The following is an 18,751-nucleotide window of genomic DNA, read 5'->3' as shown; positions in this document are numbered from 1 at the left end:
ATTTACAGACCATTACCACTTGTCAAATATCTTTTACTCACACATAAAATGCTGATTCCAACAATTATCATTCCTAGAAGAGCACAAAGCCACCTACCAAGAAAACAAAAAAAGCACCTTCAATAAATGACCGCTCCGATTTTTTCCCCAGTCCAATTTTTCAATAGAAATTAAAACAATTGCTTGTGATAACTAAGGCAGAAACATGCAGAATTTGCTTAAAAGAGCTACATTGTTCTAAGAGAGTGAGCGCTGTTCGCATTTCATCTTACCTCCCCATTTTGTGTGCGAGCATCCCAAAAATATTGGTTCCAATGAGATAAGAGATGCTAGCTGGCAAGAAAGCAATGCCTGTAAATTTATGAAAAGGACACCTTATCAGTATTGATTATCAGTCAAGTGTTAGAAAAAGTAATAATTGTCAGACACCATGATGGTGATTAGAACCGAGGAGAGAAGCCCTGGGGCCAGCACCCAAGCAGCTAATATCCGGCGGCTGACAGATCCAGACTGGCCCCCACGGGTCTGACCCGTCCTCCCAAAGCTGCTGAGACACTCCAGAAATGAAATCCATGCCTCTATCAACAGCTCCATCTTGCCTGGTGGTGGCTGCACGCGTGGCCTGATATGGGCGTCTCCCGCCACGGGAGCGGGGCCACTGCGACCCCACATGCGCCCCGGCCTCACCCCTTTGTTACTTTACCACAAGGAGGAAGACACGGGCATTGGGGGAAAAAACGGGAATGTTAAGGACCAAGAAAAAAGTTAAAATCATCCCAAACCCCATCACTCAGAGAATGAGCATGGGCATCCCCTCCCGTAAGTTTATACACGCAAGTTCATACACACACAGATAAATGTGTGTCCATGGGATTTTAAGAAAAAACCAAAAAACAAAACATGGGTTTGTACTACTGTTCTACACCCTGCTTCTTTCAACTAGCTTTATGAACATCTTTCCATGTCTAAAAAAATAGATGTCCACGTGGTCCTTTTCTGTGGCCGAGTCATGTGACGGACATTAACATGTCCAAGGTTTCCACGCTCTCCCGGGCACCTGGCATCCCCGGGCCAAGCCTGTGCCAATTTCCAGGTGGGTGGCGGTGGTCGCCTTGAACGTCGTCTCTGCATTAAACAGAAAGTCCTCCTCAAGTCTGACCTGCCTGGCTGCTGGGGATTTGTCCACATCAGCTCCGTGTGGTCCCCATCCATTATCAGGACAATAGACAATCTCTTCTCAAAAGATGGCTTTTTTCGAACTAGTCATATATATATTTTTTAAGATTTTATTTATTTACTTGACAGAGAGATAGAGAGCACAAGCAGGGAGAGCGGCAGGCAGAGGGAGAGGGAGAAGCAGGCTCCCCGCTGAGCAGGGGGCCCGATGTGGGGCTCTATCCCAGGACCCTGCGATCATGACCTGAGCCGAAGGCAGACGCTTAACAAGTGAGCCACCAGGCACCCCAGACTAGTCATACTTTTAATGTTCTTCTTGGACTCAGTTATGCCAGATTTGATTCTAAGCCCTGCCCACTCATGGTGAACGTTGCTCAGTCCTCGATCCCATGACTGTGCGAGCTAGACATGCATGCCAGATACTAGATGGTCAGCAGGTAGGCACTGGAAGTGCCCAGGGCCCGGGGCCCTTCTTGTCCCAGCAGCTCTGCAGCGTGCAGACAGACAAGTGTGATCTCGCCCCTTCAAGGATACAGCAGCCTCCCCCTGCACCTCTCTAAGCACGAATGCAAGCCATCAAACCCTCCAGAGAGGCTGAGCCTTCCAGCACAGGAGGGACTTCCAAAATGATTAGGTTCAGGAGCAAAATCCAAAACCAAATCATCCTAGGCTTGGTGATCTGGGAAATAATAATAGAGAGCAATCTCATTTTCATGTTCCAGGAAACCATTTCCGTCACACTTGTCATAGGGGCGGCCAGATGATTGTTGGGTGTAATCGGATTCAGTAAACGTGACTGATAGCACGGCCCTGGCTCAGCGCTACAGTGAAGACAATGACCACAACGTGGCTCTGGTCGCCATGAGCGCGTCTTCAAAGGAAGGAAGCAGATGACGCCTGAACTGGGACATGGCTATGTTAGGAACTGACGAACACAGGTATGGACGCAGTGCTCTGGGAACCCAGAAGCTCCCCAAAGTAGCCGGTAATTAGGCCTAACCTTGATCACAACGTAGTCGAGTTAGTCTGGAGACATAAGAAATCATGAAGGCCTTGGTCTCAGGATGAGTGTCTCTGGGGTTTGGGGAGGAGGTAAATCAAGGAAGGAAGCAAAGTATGAGATAAATAACAGCACAGGGGCCATGATAAAGAGCCACCAACGCTGGGCCTCAGCGTCCGAGAAACAAAAGGAAAACGGAGGGGAAGGGCCTCGACCCCCTCCAGGAAAGCAGCTGCGCTTCCTCCCGGGCGATTACTGCTCTGGAGGACTGAGGTCCCAGATTGGAAGATCCAATTTTCTAGAAAAGCCTGAACTCAAGGGTCTTACATGAAACCTCCTGGGATTTGTAAATGTTGGCAACTAATTTTTAAAAACGTAAAGCCCTTGCAGGCTGACACTGAAGCAGCCAACCAAAACCCACCTATGGGCTGAACTCCGGTCCACACACACCACCGTAACCTGGAGCCAAAGGACGTGGATGGCAGAGAACCCGGCCGGGAGCCCTGCCTCCTGGTGAATCCGGATTCTAGGGGCAAAGCCTCAGAGCAGGACGTGCTCCCGGGGAAGCCACAGATCAGCCACAGCTTCCGGACTTACGAATGGGGTGCTAAGCTCACCCGTGGGACCCGCCTGTGGACGCACCCGATTTTCCATAGACGGCAAATACTCTCAGGTGGCAAACTCCAGTTTCGAGCTTCTCCGGGAGAAAGCACCAGAAGTAAGGCAAGAAACAAGATGTTCCTTTCAGCTAGACACGGACTAGCGGAGGCTTGGGGGGGTCACCCTAACCTCTCAGAGCCCGAGAAACAGCGACCGCTCCTACAGCACGCATCTCATAGGAAGGCTTTGAGGTTCCAAGGGCAACTAGTCCTCCCCGTCTGATTCCCCTGCCCTGTCCCTCCCTGTGAGCTCCTTCCTGCCATTTCACCCTGGCGGGCTGGCCTTCCCCAAACTGCAGTGATCTCCTAGTGGGCAGGGGGGACCACAACACCTGTTCCCACCGCCCAGCTCTGGGTGGCACACAGGTGGTGCTCAGAACACGGCTGAGCACTTAGAGAAAAAAACCCGTGTAAGGACACTGACTTCACAGAACCAAAAGTATTGAGGGAAGCCACTGTCCCTTGAAGGCAGGGCCCCCTTTGTCCAGCAGCCTGCCTCCGGGGGGTGAGAGACGACAGTGTCGTCTGGAGCCAGGATCCTCTTTTCTTGACTTCCAGCTTCGGACCTCAGCCTCCAAGCCCCTGAGAGCTGATCTGCCACAGCTTCGCATCCTCTGCATTGCCAGGGCCCCCACCACACCACACCACACAACCTACAGAACCCGTTCTAGGAACTCAAAGAAATCTAGAAACCTCAGTGTGCCTCCCACAGCAGCCTGCCTGGTGTCCCAAGAGGAGACCACCTGGCTTTGCTCAGAGAGACCCGGGCTGGGAGCACTGCTCTTCCAGACAGATCTTTAAGGACCGTTCCTGCGAGGGGCAGGTGTCCTAACACGAAGCCCAAAGTTTGCCATCACTTCCACCCACTGGTCCTGGTGTGCATTCTGGACCTTCCACCTCCTCCCCCAGCCAGGCCACCCGCATGAGAGAAAATGCATCCCACCCATGGTTTGGCTTCCCCAGCGAACCACCACCAGGGCTCCGGATCGTTCCCAGTGGCTGGGCATCCACTAACACCCTCGTGTACAAGTTCAAGTGACTCCTCGACCTTGAAACACGGTGCCCGGAACTGACCCCGCCCAGCTCCATGCTGGGTGCACAACACGTGACCATAGCGCTTGGGGAAGGGCCGAGGGAACGGCGGGGCTGGCCCCACCATCTGGCCCCTGGGCTACTCCGGGTTCTGCGGGCAGTCACGCCTGTTCAGCACCCGGGGAGCCGCCGCTCACGCTCACACAACCTTCGAGGGGCTCACGGCGCACCGACCCGCACCCCCCCACCCCGTCCCCGCCAGCCTCCGGGGGGCGTCTTCCACCCTAGGGCAGGACTCTACCTTCTCACCAGAGGGATTCCTCCTTGTCCTTTTCAGCCCTTGGTTGGTGCCAGGGGAGATCTTTTAGGATCTGTCACCAACTGGCCAACTCTGTCCCTCCCCAAACCCGTAGCCCCTGCAAATGCGACAAGAAGTCTCTGTCCGCCTCTTCCTGACACGAGGAGGAACGTGTTGACAGGCCGGCCTGCACACAGTGCGGGGGCCACACGTGGGAGCCTCCCCTTCTGCTAGGCCGCTGCTCTCCTCACAGGGGTGCCTGCACCTCCTCACTCACCCCTGCACCTATGAGAAAGTTCATCCACGGGGATCGTCCGCCCACCCCTGTGCTTCCATGGAAAGCCTGGCTTTGACCACCGGCTCGACGGGCACAAGAGGGCAAGGCTCAACCCACCATGAAGCCCCCAAGGAGCCGATGCTGGACATGCAGCCCCAGAGGGATGGTGGGAATGCGCCCGTGGGCTTCTTCCAAGCTCCAGATGACCCATTCCTGAGGCCGCCATCTACCTCCTCTAAAAATTATGGCCGAAAACACAGCGTTCAACAAAAGCTGTCATGCGTCCCCTGGGCAGCTGGTAAGATTGTTTTGCTTTGACTTCACAGCTTACGGTCTTTTTCCAGAAATGCTGAGGGAAGCAGAGGGGCAGAAGGGACTGGAGAGAGAGCTGACACATGACCTTGCACCGGGAGGGGAGGCCGCCCAGGCCTCCCGAGAACAGCTGTGCACCCTGCCGGCGGGTCCTCACCTCCACCCTCAGTCCTCATACTGCGTCCCCTCCGCCCCGTGGCTTCCTCACCCCAAGGCTCCGAGGGGCCTGAGGGGCTCAGGGAGAGGTGCTCCGCGCACACTGGGGAGGACGTGGCAGAACAGGTGCAGATACGGATTCTCTTGAAACACAAGTCCGGGTCGGAGGCAGGAAGGGCGTGAGCTCAGGGTGGAAAGGTGCAACGGGCGGACCATCTGGCCCAGGAGATAAGCCCAAGAGGATCTCCTGATAAAACCGAGGTGGTCTGCAGCCTGTTATCTAACCCAGAAGGCCCCGGCCTCTGATGGACTTCAGGACTTTCTAAAGAAAACCTCAGGCTGCGTCTGGAGAGGAAAAGGATGGAGCAGCCGAGGTGCCCTGCTCATGGCCAAGATGCATTCAGTCAGGAAAGAAAAGAAGTCAGTTAGGTGGGGACAAGAGAAACACCAGAAAAGGGCTTCAGCCCAAGAGCACTCGCAAAGCGAACGCAGAGGCTCCGTGGACCCCGCAGTGCGCACACCAAGTGCCGCGGGGGATGAGGGGCGCCTCCTGGAAACACCTGGAGGCCCAAACCACCATGGGGAGAAACGGCGCCCACGGGGTTAACGGCCAGCATGGGCAACAAGACAGGAAGAGCGGCTCTTCATCTTTTATAAAACTCCCGGTTAGGGGCGCCTGGGTGGCTCAGTTGGTTAAGCGACTGCCTTCAGCTCAGGTCATGATCTCAGGGTCCTGGGATCAAGTCCCGCATTGGGCTCCCTGCTCTGAGGGGAGCCTGCTTCTCCCTCTCCCACTCCCCCTGCTTGTGTTCCCTCTCTCGCTGTGTCTCTCTCTGTCAAATAAATAAATAAAATCTTAAAAAAAAATAAAATAAAATAAATAAATAAATAAAACTCCCGGTTAGAACAAGTCCTTCCCTCTGCAAAGTGGTATGCCTTCCCTGGGAGCTTCGGGTCTCTGGGTCTCCTCTGGCATCTCCCTTGCCAGGAGGTTCTGAGCTAAATTTCTAAGAACCAGCCTTAGGTTTGCTCCAAGAATCCTTCCTCTGTCGCTGAATGACTCTTGCTGTTTGGGGCGTGGTTTTGATTTTGTTCGTGACATCATTTATATACCCTAAAACTCCCCCTTTGCAAGTGTACCGTTCACAGGGTTGTGCAACCATCAGCACTATTTGTTTCCAAACTACTTTTATCGCCCCAAAGAGAAACCCCACACTCAATAGCAGCCCCTCCTCATCCTGCCCTGCCCCAAGCAATTTGGGACTTTTTAAGGAAGGATTATTTGATGAAAGAACACGGCAAATCAGGGCAGCGTCCATAAGGGCTGCGGTAGGGACAAGTGTGAACCAGGAAGCAGCATCTAGCAAGATGTCATGGCAGAGGGAATAGAAAGTTGCCTGTGGGAAGGCTGGGGGCACTAAAAATGTCAGCTTCACTTGGAACTGAGAATCTCCATCCAAAGATGGCAATTTATAAGCTGAGAGAACTATGAAAAGAAAATAAATCCCCAGGAAGGATAATCAATAAATTCTTAAAGAAAAAGGTGTGCGTGCAGGGACTAGCTGTCCAGATATTCAACAATGTCCTAAAGCTCCAGTAATCAAATAGGAGGATCTTGACACAGAAATTCCTGCCGACTAATGGAACAGAAGAGAGAACCCAGAAACAGACCCAAGGACACACAGTCATTTCAAGTATGATAAAGGTGGGAAAAACTGGGTGGACACTTAGGGTAACTGGCTAGTCATACAGAAAACAGTAACACCAGATCCTTCTCACACACCATGCACGTAAAGTAAGTCTGTGTAAATCCAAGATTTTCATGTAAAAAAACAAATCATAAATGAGGGGAAAATATGGATGACAAAAATAATCTCCACATGGGAAAGGTCTCGCCTTGAAATGACAAGGACACGAAGGGGCAGACCACTAACCCTGACTAGCGGCATCTTAAATGTTCTGAGTTGGGGGCGGTGGGGGGGGGGGGGGGGAGTCCATTTATAAACTCAAAAGACATACAACAAGACAGAGGCAATATTTGCAAAACATCTGATAAAGGATTAATATCAACATACAAAGAACATTTAAAATCAGTAAGGGCAAAACTCCCCAGAAAAAAAATGGGCAAAGTATATTAATAAGAAATCCACATAGAGGAAATAGATATAGCTAAGAAACATATGAAAAAATGCTCAACTGCGAAGAATTTGTAAAAAGAAATCAAAATGAGACCCCCTCGCCTTCTCACATACACAACTGGGAAAGACAATACTTGTGTTAGTGCAATGCTACTAATTATCGAATGCCCGCTGAACTTTCAGGAATTTGCACACAGAAATACTTGCAAACATGAACGGGAATACATGTAAGAATATCTTGCTACAAGTATGGTTTCTATGGCAAAAACGAACCAACCCAAATGTCTGGCAATAGGAACTGGCGGAAAATTTATGGTATAACCTTAAAATAGAACAATATCCAATCATTAAAATGAATGTTGGGCTTCCAGTTAAACAGGGCACACTGAATCTATAGGTTTTTCTCTATTCCTATCCCAAATTCTGTTTAAATTTTAATAAAGGAACAAAAGAAAACTCCACACCCTCCCCTCAATGCCCAAAAACAAATAAAAGGAGAAAATGCAGTGAGAGGGAGGAAGCAGCAGAGTGAGAGCAGTGATGGACAAAGCAGAAAACACTGGAACCTTCCACCTGCACATGGGGCAGCCAACAAGAAGGAACAGCTTTTGTGCCTCAGAACCCAGAATATTCAGGAACTGAAGGCTCCAGGTACTGTGAATGTAAGGCTGAGTCTGTCAGCTGGAAAAGAGGGTTGAAAGGCTGTTTGAAGAGCATTTGGACCCTCCTAGCTCTCAATCACTCACCCTGGCAGGAGAACAGCTTCTTTAGAGAAACTAAGCTCAATTGGCCCAGGGAGCCCAGGCAGCATGGAGACCAGGGATAACACGAGAGGCTGAGATAGGGAGTGGAAGTCTTCCTACTAAATGGTAAGAGGCTGTTATTTCAACAGCCTTTCCACACATCCAAAACCATTTAGAGTAAATATGAAAGGGCTCTTCAAATTTAAGATATGAAGACACCAATTACAAAAATTTAATAGACTAGAAAATGAAGATGAAGAAATCAGTTATAGGGGTGCCTGGGTGGCTCATGGTTAAGCCTCTGCCTTCAGCTCAGGTCATGATCTCTGGGTTCTGGGATCAAGCCCCACATCAGGCTCCCTGCTCAGCAGGGAGTCTGCTTCTCCCTCTGCCTCTCCCCCCCTGCTTATGTGTGCATGCTCTCTCTCTCTCTCTCAAATGAATAAATTAAATCTTTAAAAAAAAATCAGTGGAAATAAGAAAAAGACAAGAAATTAAAAGGATAAAGCACAGAGGGTCCAACATCAAAACAACAAGGGTAACAGTAAAAGAAAGAAAATGGAGTAGAGGAGAGGATTAATTAAGGAAATAATACAAAATGGTTTCCCGGAACTAAAAGGAGCAGCTTCCCAAGTGAACAGGCTAACCAAGCAAGTGCCCAGTAGAAGAAAACAGACCCCACTGCAAAAACCATCATGGACGCTCATAACCTAGAGAGGAAGAGATCCTTTCACCACTTACAGGGGATGGGGAATGAGGAGGACACTAGCCTCCTCAACAACAACCCTGGACACTAGAGCACAATAGGGCAGTGGCCTCAAAACTGAAGAAAAATAGTTTCCAACCAAGAATCATATACCCAAATAGACTAAGTCAACCAAACATGAGAATAAAGATGTTTGTTGATATGCAGGATCTCTGAAAACTTTACATGCCATGCACCATCTCTCAGAAAGCAGCTAGAGGATGTGTTCTATCATAATGATAGAGTAAACCAAGAGAAAGGAATATAGAGGAGAAGGATATAGGAAACAGAAGAGAGGCAACGATGCCCAGATACTGGAAGAGGAAAGTCCTAGGACGACCTAGTGGTAAGTCCAGACTGAAGCAAGACAGAGTAATGTGAGACAAATGTCCACAAACAAGCAAAAACACAGATTAGTCTTGCTGATGTACTTGGCCACATTTAGAGGGTCTTTAACTTCTGCCAGAGAGTTTCGGAATATGTCCATAAATGCTACATTGAAAACTAAGAAAATGGAAAGACATGGCCATGACTAACTCCAGGAAAAACAAAAGTTTGTAAAAAGAAATAATCACAAAACTCTATATAGCTCTTCTTTGAACAATATTTACATAGTCACGATAATGTCAATACTGAATACCAATCTAACCAACAACCGTAATATAACTGTTTTAGGAAAACAGAAGTTGAGAAAACAGGTAAGTTGGTTGTTTGATGTTTTCAGGTAGAATAATGGCATTAAATCTCCATCTACCATGTTAGGGAGCTGGTAGATAATGTCAGAAACTGGAGAACTTAAAAAAAAAAAAAAAAGCAGTTACACTTATTAGAGACCTAAATTAGCAGAAAAAACAACCAAAAGAGTTGAAGGTTATCAAATCTAGGAAGGGGGTTGGAGATGGGGAGGTATAGGTCAAAGACTACTGGCTTTTTCATTATAATTCTAGTAATGCTAGTAATGTTCCACTTAAACATTAAGTACATGTGTATCTTGTAAAAATTTAAATTTAATTAGTTTTCAAAATTAAATCTACCCATCTGACCTGGAAACATGAACAAACAAGAGGTCACACAGTGATACATTTGGGAAGATTCCACTTGAGTTGGGCTTTTAAGCATCTCCTACGTGGCAGAACCATCTGGGAAAAGACACAAAACTATTAAAAATGAGTATCATGGAGGACTGGGCTGGGAGGAAAAAGATGAACATGAGATTTTAAGATTCATTTCCTTGATCTGGGTCTGTTTTTTAAATAATAAAGTATGTATTACTTTCTAAATTAGAAATGTTAAAATTAATCCTCTTAACTCCTGCTTGTTAGCTTCTTTCACATAAATTTTATTGCTGTCCACATAAACATAACTAGTCTAATTCAGAAACATGGGGAGACACTGAATGTATTTTTGCGCTCTCGTTTCTGCCCACGTCTGATGCCTCTATGCTAATTCTGTATCCATCAGGGATGATTAAAAAAAAAAAAAAAACTGGAGCTGAAACAGACCCCAAAGCTCATTGCAACCCTAAGCACAGACCCCATTAAGTGTCAAAGAGAAACCATCATTTTATCATCCTGGTACCTGCAGCTTGGCAGGGCTTACAATGATAGGACTTGCCCTGAGGACAAAAATTCTAGAATCAGAAGCACCCACTCCAGTCCTTACCCAGCTGCCACTTGCGGGAACACATGGTCTCCATCATCCAGATGGGCAGGGCTGGCTCCAGCATGGCAATCCCCATGTTTGCAAAGCAGATGGACCCTTCAAGGGAGGGAGAGGGTTAGTGTGCTTCCATTTTGGGGTCTTGAGCATCTCTTACTGATTCCAAACACAGTTAAACCCCACATGCCCACAGCCAGAACAATCCACTTGGAGGCCCAGAACTTCTATTTGTGAGGAAAAGACAGACAACAGGTCAAGGGGAGACTGGGGAAGTTGGGTTTATTATTACTATCATCATCATCATTATTCTTATTCAATAATAATTAAATATTAAGTTAAATCTATTAAAATGAAATACTAATAACTGAAGTCAAATATTAAATTTTAAACAAAGTATTAAGAAACAGTATTTTCAAACTGGAATCCCAGAGTCATAAAGGAATTGGAGGGAGCCTTAGAGGTCATTTGATTACCCATCCCAACCTACTGGCAAAGGAGTTCCAATTTATTAACGAAGTAACTTGCCTGAGGCCGCCCACCAGTGTGGGCCCCTTCTAGACCACACACAGACCCCAGCAACTGGAGGCTCCTGCACCTAAGTTTTACTGTGCAATGAACACAGACATTTCTAAAGATGCCCTGGGATGTCCCCAAATCCAGTACATTCAGTACAGATGGGCTGTTGAGGGATTTTTTTTTTTTTTTAAATCAACTATCCATATAGTGTATCTTTGCAAATATCCATTACCACCCTGTTAACCAGAACCCTTGGTAAAGGTAGAGCCACTGCGGGAGAAGACGCACGGGGCCCTTCCCCCACAGTGCTGGGAGCTTCCTGTGCCATGTCCCCGGGAACCTCTAATTTGCCAGAATCCTGATTCAAAGAACATTGTGCTGTGGTGATTAAGGGGCTCATATAATGAAAAAAGGTTTTTTTCATGCTTCGTGACGTTACAGGTGGAACAGAGAAAGGATACGGACATGACCAGCTCCCCCCACCTACCTGCTGCCCAGATTCAGGGTTGCGGGTTACTTGCCGTCTGTTCAGTAGGGCCAAACTGATACCATTCCTATGTCTCCCCTGGGACCCAGGGCCATGCTCTGAACCCCTCCTTGTCCAACTCTCACACAGCAAACCGACATCCCTGCAGTAAATCCACCCAGGGCCAGGCGCCAGGCACCCGGGGTCGGCCCCCAGCTCCAAAGCCTGCCCATCCAAAGCTGTTCCCCCAGCCCTGCCTTGCCCTTCTCATGCAAACCTCTGGCCTAGGAAACCTGCTCCTTCCCCAGGTGGCCCTGAGTGGTGTGGTAATAAAATCTCCTTTCAATAGCACTGGCCTCTCTGGGTCATCACTCAGTCACCTTCGTAAGTTAAAATCTCACCAGAACAAAGAAGACACCGCCTGGCCTCCAGCTCCCTCAGCCGAGGCTGCGTGGAGGTATGACAGCCTGATATTCAGTGCTGGGTGGATCTTTCCTCCCTGAGTGAGGGTGAGGCGGTGAGGGTCAAAGAAAGCCTGAGGCAGTGGGTGCTGGGCTGCAGGGAGGCCCGCTCTCACCACACATCTCCTCACTCCACCTGAGACCGCCCGGGCTACATGGGCGTCTGGGCGCTGGAACAGTCCCTGCATCATGCTGGGGGCACAGAGAGGTCCCCCGCATAAGGAAGTCACCACACCAGGTTTGCAACACTGGGGCCAGCTGGCCTGATGGAGAGGGTCTAGACCAGGGTTACAGAGGTGCCCCCATGACCAAATCCAGCAGCAGAAGCCTTCAACAAAGCCAGCCTGGGGCATAAAAAGGCTAAACTGGAATGCTCTCAGGTAGGGCACGCGTCCAGTTCAGCCAGACTCCCACAGCCCTAGCCGTGTTCGGGACCACTGCTTGGACAAATCTCACCCTAACCGCGTCGGCTGCCGCACTTCAGGGCTGCCCTCTCCTGGCCGGGCCCCAAGGGTCACTGCTGACCAGCGTCCAGGCCCAGGCAGCCCCAGGCCCGCATCCCTGAGATGGTCTTGGCGGGACAGTCCCGTGGATGAATGAACAAACCACAGAACCGGGGCTTCGCCTGAGCCCATCTAGGCCAAGAACCCGAAGACGGGACCTTCTGTAGACAGGGTTTCCCGGCAGCCTCTCTGGTGCTGCGCAGAGTGACCTCTCCACGGGAAGGGAGCGGTCCTCTGGGGCTCTGCCGTCAGCCCTGACTCACGCACGCCCAGGTGAATCAGACCGCCCACCTACAAGGTCTGCAGGGAGGCCACTGACTCCTTCTGGGAGTTCAAGGCCAAACAGTGATGGCCACTGACACAAACAAACCTCGGGGTCAGGGCATCCCCATGACCCAGACCCCTTTGCCCCAAGTGAAAACCAAGGAAGGACCTTGGCTGAGGGTCAGAGATTAATGATGGAAGAAAGACATTCCTGGTGACGCATATATAACCTCTTGGCCGCTCATGATTCTCTACAGTTCCCAGCAGCGGGCACTGGTTCTCGCCAGCCACCCCCCACGCTTTGGCGGAGGAAGATCAGGGAGACTGAGGGGAGCTCCACCTGCGGCGATGAGGATGTAGGGGTCCTTCAGCAATGTGGCTAGCGGTGTCCCCTTCTGGCTCTGTCAGCAAAAAACAGGGGTTAAAAAAGCTGATGTGGCCGCCCCAGCACCCTCCTTCGCCAGGGGCTTACCTCTGGCTGTACCCGGGACGGCTGGAGCACGAAGAGCTGAATAGCTATGAGGGGGAGGGGGAAAGAAAAAAAAAAAGAAAAAGCAGTGTGAGCACAAGCACCTCCTGACACAGGTCACAGCCGCCGAGGTCACGGCCAAGGTGCCCACGTGGACTCACCCCCATCCAAGAGCACCAGGGCAGCCAGCACCAGGAACGGAGCGGTCTTCCCCACAAACTCGTAAAGCACACTCCCAAAGGGGGGGCCCACTGCAAGGAAGAGAAAGAGGCGCTGCTGCCAGGCCCTGGGACTGATGCCCGCCCCCCCAGCCCCCGCCACTCCACAAGAAGCATCCATTTGTTTCCTGAGTTTGTACTTTGCTCCAAAAACTATTTGGGGTGGCCACCCTACATTCTATGCAGGTCAAGTTGCCCTGGCAACTTCCTCCAGTTTTATACCCAAGACATGGGCAAGAGCATACAAGGGTACCCCAAAAGTAAAAACCAAAGAGAAACCATACCCAGACCACACAACTGTGCTATTTAACGAGAGCAGGAAAATGGGTCAGTGAGGACCTTGGTCCTTATAAACCAGCATGGGCAGAACCTTGGGCTCCCAAGTGAAGGCCGGGAATGCGACAAAGGCAGAGGACCCAAATCGCCTCTCAGGGAAGGTACCTGTCACCTGGCCAGGGAGGTCAGCCAGGGCAGGGGGGAGAGGCAGACTTGGAAGGGAGCAAGGTGGGAAGGTCCGCAGGTGGGATGGTAACTCAGAGAATGCCCAAGAGAAAGGAGCTTGGCAGACCACCCTTTTCCAGCCTTCATTTTACATCTGGACCCGTGAAGGTCTCTGGTTTTTTTTTGCCCAAAGTCACCCAGCAGGCTGGGAGGGGGAGGCAGGGGAGCCCACATCCCCCAGGTCAGGAAGTTCCCACCAGTTTACACAGGCTCCACGGAAGTAGGGAATACCAGGGGAACAGACTCGGAGTGGACTCAGGGAGCACTGTGGCCCTCCGCCAACGGCCGACAGGCCCCTCCCCGCAGACGGCCTCCACGTGGCCCTTGCCCACCTAGCACCCCCATGGCCAGGCCTCCCAGGGCGATGCCCATGGCGTTGCCTCGCTCTTCGTCATCCGTGTACACACTGGCCAGCATGCCCATCCCTAAACAAGAGAAGAAATGCTCAACAGCCAAGCTCTCCAGGGAGCACCAAAAGAAATCACCTGTGACTCGCCCTCCCTCTCGGGCCCAGACCTGTGATCTCCCAAACCGGCCAGATGCACAGAAATGTAAGACGAAGCAGAAGCCAAGGAGAAAGCAGTACCCTCCTTAAGCACCCCTCCCCAAGCACCACGACTAATACCGTGATTCCCTACATTATTCCAGCCAATTCCGCAAGGGGCTGGCCAGCCAGCCCTGGGGCCACTGACTTACCAGGCGTTTTTGCACACCTACCAGCTACAGACGAGCAGGATGAGCCAATGCCCTGTAGCGACCTGGCGATGAGCAGGAAGGCGTAGCTGCTGGAGAAGGCGAACACTGCCGGGGGAGCGGCCCGGCGGCGCATCAGTCCCAGCCTGATGCCTCACACGGGCTCCGTGAAGCCAGCCATGAACCCGACGGCCCATTTCTGGACTAACCGCACTGCACTTTAGTGCCACGAACTGCTTGACGGACCCCCTTCTGCAACTGTGGCCAATACACAGCCCCCCACCCCCACCCTGGGGTTGCAGCCTCGATTCCCGGTGTGGGGTCCTCAGAGCCCATCCCGTGACCCACATGCAGAAGGCAAACAGTAGACACTTACTAATTGTTGACACAAACATGATGCAGAATCCCGCAAACATTGGAATTGGATAGCCGATTCTGCAAAAGAAAAGCATGGGGACACTTTGGTGACTCTCTGTATTTTTCTAAGGCTTTATATGGAGTCTCTCCTGCCTACCCTTTGGGATCAGGTGGATGAGTGTTTGGTCGACTTTTCTAAAAATTCATATAGTTGGTGCTTCCTATGTGACCTTTTCGTGTTTGACTGCCTTGGAACATGAATACATTTCAGGATTGCCACTCTGAACAGAAATTTCTCTGCACTAAATGTTAACACAATATTGGCAAGCAACCCAGAGCATGTCTAAAATACACAACCCCGGTTCCCATCTTTTTTTTTTTTTTTTTTAATTCTTCAATTACTGTCTTTGCTAGAGCTTCTCCAAAGGGACAATGGCAAGCAACGATTCCAGTAAAAGGTCATCAAGTGATTCAACTGGCAGCAGAGACTACATTTGAGAGGCATCAGGGATACAAGAAAATACTCAAGTCTATCTTCATATCGACCTCAACGGGGCCAGCCTAGAAAAATCGGCCTCGTTTTCTGTGCAAAAATTCAACATCCTGATTGCTCGGAAAGACCACGTGGGGTCCATACAGGGCTCTGCCCCGGGTGGACGGGGGCGGTGGGGAGACCCTGGTCTTCAGGTATCACATCCGGCCACCACCCACCTGCCAGCACGGGAGGGACGACAGAATGAGATGTGGATGATCAACTGCTACTATGGGACATAGTAGATGCTTCAGAAAGTGTTTCCTCCCCCCCACCCTTCTCTTCATTCGTTCCTCTCTGTGCCTGCAGGTAAGCAGACCGCTTGGCTCCTGCCACATGGATGGGACAGGAGAGTGAAGGCAGCTTCCTGGGTCCTGCTGCCCCGCGAGGGGGTTCAACGCCAGCTGAGTGGCCGCCCTCTAGCAGAACAGCCCAGAACATCTCCAGGCTTTGTTTCCTCCCAGCCCTAGACCCACTGGCTCCTGGACAGGAACCAAGTGAGGACCAAGGAGTCCTGAGTCCCCAGTTACTCAGCCTGAAGGGCTCTTCTCTTCCAGGCTTGACTAAAAAAATCATGACAACAATACCTTCATTTAAAGTTACATTCAGGGCACCTGGGTGGCTCAGTTGGTTAAGCGACTGCCTTCAGCTCAGGTCATGATCCCGGAGTCCCAGGATCGAGTCCCGCATCGGGCTCCCTGCTCAGCAGCGAGTCTGCTCCTCCCTCTGACCCTACCCCCTCTTGTGCTCTCTCTCTCTCACTCTCTCTAATTAAAAAAAAATAAAATCTTAAAAAATAATAATAATAAAATTACATTCAATTCTCCAGGCTCTTATGCCCACCAGCTCAATGATTTGATAAGGGCAGATGACCACCTCCCCATCTCACAGGTGAAGAGACAGAGGTGCGAAACAGTGACTTGTCAAAGGTCCTGGGGCTAATTTCACTCAGGACTATCCTGCCCAGTCCAGGACTTTTCCCTGCAAACTTCACCACCTCCCCGGGAAGCCAAAGGACATATGTGGCTTTAAATAAAATCTTTCCAAAAGTTCCTGGTCATACTCCCGCCTCCCCCCATTTTTTTTTTTAACTGCTTCATGTGCTCCAGAAACTAGCAAAAATACACATAGCATCGCAAAATCATGTCAGATTCCCAAACAGCCCTCTGTCCCATGCAAAAATTTCCCTACTATGACCGGAGATGAGTTTATTAATTCACCAGGCGGGGCTCGGAGCCAATCAGACAAACCAGGAAAGAAGCCAGGGTTCGACACAGCAGCTCCGATGGGCGTCAGATGGCAGCATCTCTAACCTCAGCTAGCCTGGAGCCGACTGCTCTGTGCGCTTTCCTCACTTAGGCAAAAGAACCCCATTCGCAACCCCAGGCCCTACACAGCACTGCCAGATACTGAATAAAGAAACTTCCAAGAGGCTCAGCGAGGAGAACTCACAGGCAGTTCATTTTTCCCCAGCAACTCCTACACATCTTGGGGAGAGAATGGAATATGGCAATGCTTGTAGCTGCCCTAGAATAGACAGAGCCTTCTCACCCCCTTTCAACACACCCCTTGGAAAACAACGTACTTGTCGAAGCTGGTGGAAATACCAGTGCAACGATGCTCAGTCTGCAGCCCTGATAACTGGCCAGGGCCACCTGGCAGGACACATCTCGAGTAGCTTCTTCTTACCAGGAGGCTCTGGCATTCCCCAAGACCATAAGTAGGAAACTAGCAATGGGGTCCCTTGTGATTCTCACCGCAGCTCCTTGAGGTAGCTGGCAGGACCCTCATTTTTCAGACGACTACCTTTTAGGGCCAGGGAATTTAAGTAACTTGTCCCAAATTCAGGATAACAGGCCTATTTTGAGCGCCTGGGGTGTGTCCGGTCCTGCTGGCATACACGTGGGTGGGGATGCCCAATACGGGAGCACAGGGTCACACCGCGTGGGTGGAACGGACGGTCTCTGGGTTAGCAGCAGGTAGCTCTGTGCCCAGAGGGCTATGTGCTTACACAGGATTCTTGTTACCAAGCCCAGGTGCTGTGTTTGCTTTAAAACCACTGCAGCTACAGGCTGTTTGTTTTAAATCCCTTTGGGATTTTAATAAGCACGTAGGGAATAACCACGTGGCCAAACTGGAAGGAAACTCAAAGGTTGGCCAGGCCAAACCCTCATGCTGGATGAGATCATGGAGGTTCAAAGGTAGAATGGCTCGGGGCGCCTGGGTGACTCAGGCATTTAGTGTCTGCCTTCGGCTCAGGTCATGATCCCGGGGTCCTGGGATCAAGCACTGCATCGGGCTCCCTGCTCAGTGGGGATCCTGCTTCTCCCTCTCCCCCCCTGCCCCCCCCACTTGTGTTCCCTCTCTGGCTGTCTGTCAAAAAATAAATTAAAATCTTAAAAAAAAAAAGAGAGAGAGAGAGAGAGTGGCTCACCCCTGGTGGCAGAGCGAGCCAACCACTCTGGATACCCCTGGGCTCGCACGGCTTCCTTCCCGTTACCAGATACACATGCCCCCTATACTTCCATTGCCGGCCAGGCTGCTGAGCGGGCTGCCCAGTGGAAAGTGCTGGGCAGCATCTTCCCCCAGGGCTCAGTGACAAGGCAGCAGGGCACAATGGGCAGATCCTGGACCCCTCCACCCTCAAATTCTTCTACCCCTCCCCACCCCCCAAACACCCACCTCCAAAGGAAAGTTGTCCCGTGCCCCAGGGTCACTGAGTGATGGGCAGATCACCAGTGCCCTTTCTCCTTCCCCACAATGTCTCCTAAATGGACAAAGACTCAAGTGACATTAGTCATGAAGATCTGAGTCAGCCTCTCGTCTCAGTGCTAAGCAGAGCTAGATCTGATAGAGCAAACCTTTAGCAAAATATCCCATTACCATTCCCTTATGCGTCATCCCAGCCCACGGTCGTCCTCTGTAGAGCATCAGGGAGCAGTTAATCCAATTGAAATAAGACTAAAAGTCATATATTGAATCCCCAGGAAAAAAAAGTACAAAGCAATAAAAGTGGTGCTCATTATATATACCTACACACCAGTGGAGAAACTCCACAGTCCCTAAATCATCACTGAAAATCAGTATTTTTTTCTTTAATAGAACTAGCTTATCTTTGCCATAGAGACCAATGCACGCCCCATTCTCAGGGCTGTTAAAAGTCAGGCTCCCTCTGCCTGACACAAAGTAGGGGATCCGAAAGGGTACAAACGATCATCAGATGAGACAAGAGGAGGCATCTCCCTTTTCAATGATCTTCTGAAAGGTGGTGCAGTAAGAGAGATCAGTAATGAATGATGCCTAACGTTTGCTAAAATGTACTACTAGGGAGTTGACTGTCCCCCATTTCATAGACAAAACAAAATTCTTAGGTTTAGTCCTTAAGTCTGTCTTGTTCAGCTATCAGATGCACGCAGGGAGTTACGCGAGCCGTGGACTTCATACTTTTGTGGGTGGGGGTGACCCCTGTCCCAGCCACACAGCTCAAGTGGGGGCTTGGCTCCTGCGGGAAACACCCCATCAACTGCCAGCTTCTCTCCAGTTCAGAGGCAAAGACTGTGTCACACCATCCTAACA

General features: G+C 50.5%; 1 protein-coding gene across 1 annotated transcript in view; it reads right to left on the bottom strand.

The window, feature by feature from the left end:
- The window catches only part of SLC18A2 (solute carrier family 18 member A2), a 37,372-nt gene that overhangs the window by 11,543 nt on the left and 7,078 nt on the right, over positions 1-18,751 (bottom strand). The window contains exons 4-12 of the mRNA XM_045878941.3: positions 14,663-14,721; positions 14,311-14,394; positions 13,926-14,018; positions 13,036-13,125; positions 12,878-12,921; positions 12,746-12,806; positions 10,199-10,294; positions 273-351; positions 42-93 (exon numbers count right to left, since the gene is read on the bottom strand). Coding sequence (XP_045734897.1) covers positions 42-93; positions 273-351; positions 10,199-10,294; positions 12,746-12,806; positions 12,878-12,921; positions 13,036-13,125; positions 13,926-14,018; positions 14,311-14,394; positions 14,663-14,721 — 658 coding nt within the window. The remainder of the gene's footprint in view (positions 1-41; positions 94-272; positions 352-10,198; positions 10,295-12,745; positions 12,807-12,877; positions 12,922-13,035; positions 13,126-13,925; positions 14,019-14,310; positions 14,395-14,662; positions 14,722-18,751) is intronic.

This window comes from Mirounga angustirostris, unplaced genomic scaffold, assembly GCF_029215605.1.
Source record: "Mirounga angustirostris isolate CCGP_5_RB_7025 unplaced genomic scaffold, mMirAng1.0.hap1 SCAF_6, whole genome shotgun sequence".
Taxonomy (NCBI): domain Eukaryota; kingdom Metazoa; phylum Chordata; class Mammalia; order Carnivora; family Phocidae; genus Mirounga; species Mirounga angustirostris.
The sequence above is the reverse complement of the archived record's forward strand: the minus strand, read 5'-3'. Positions and strand labels throughout refer to the sequence as shown.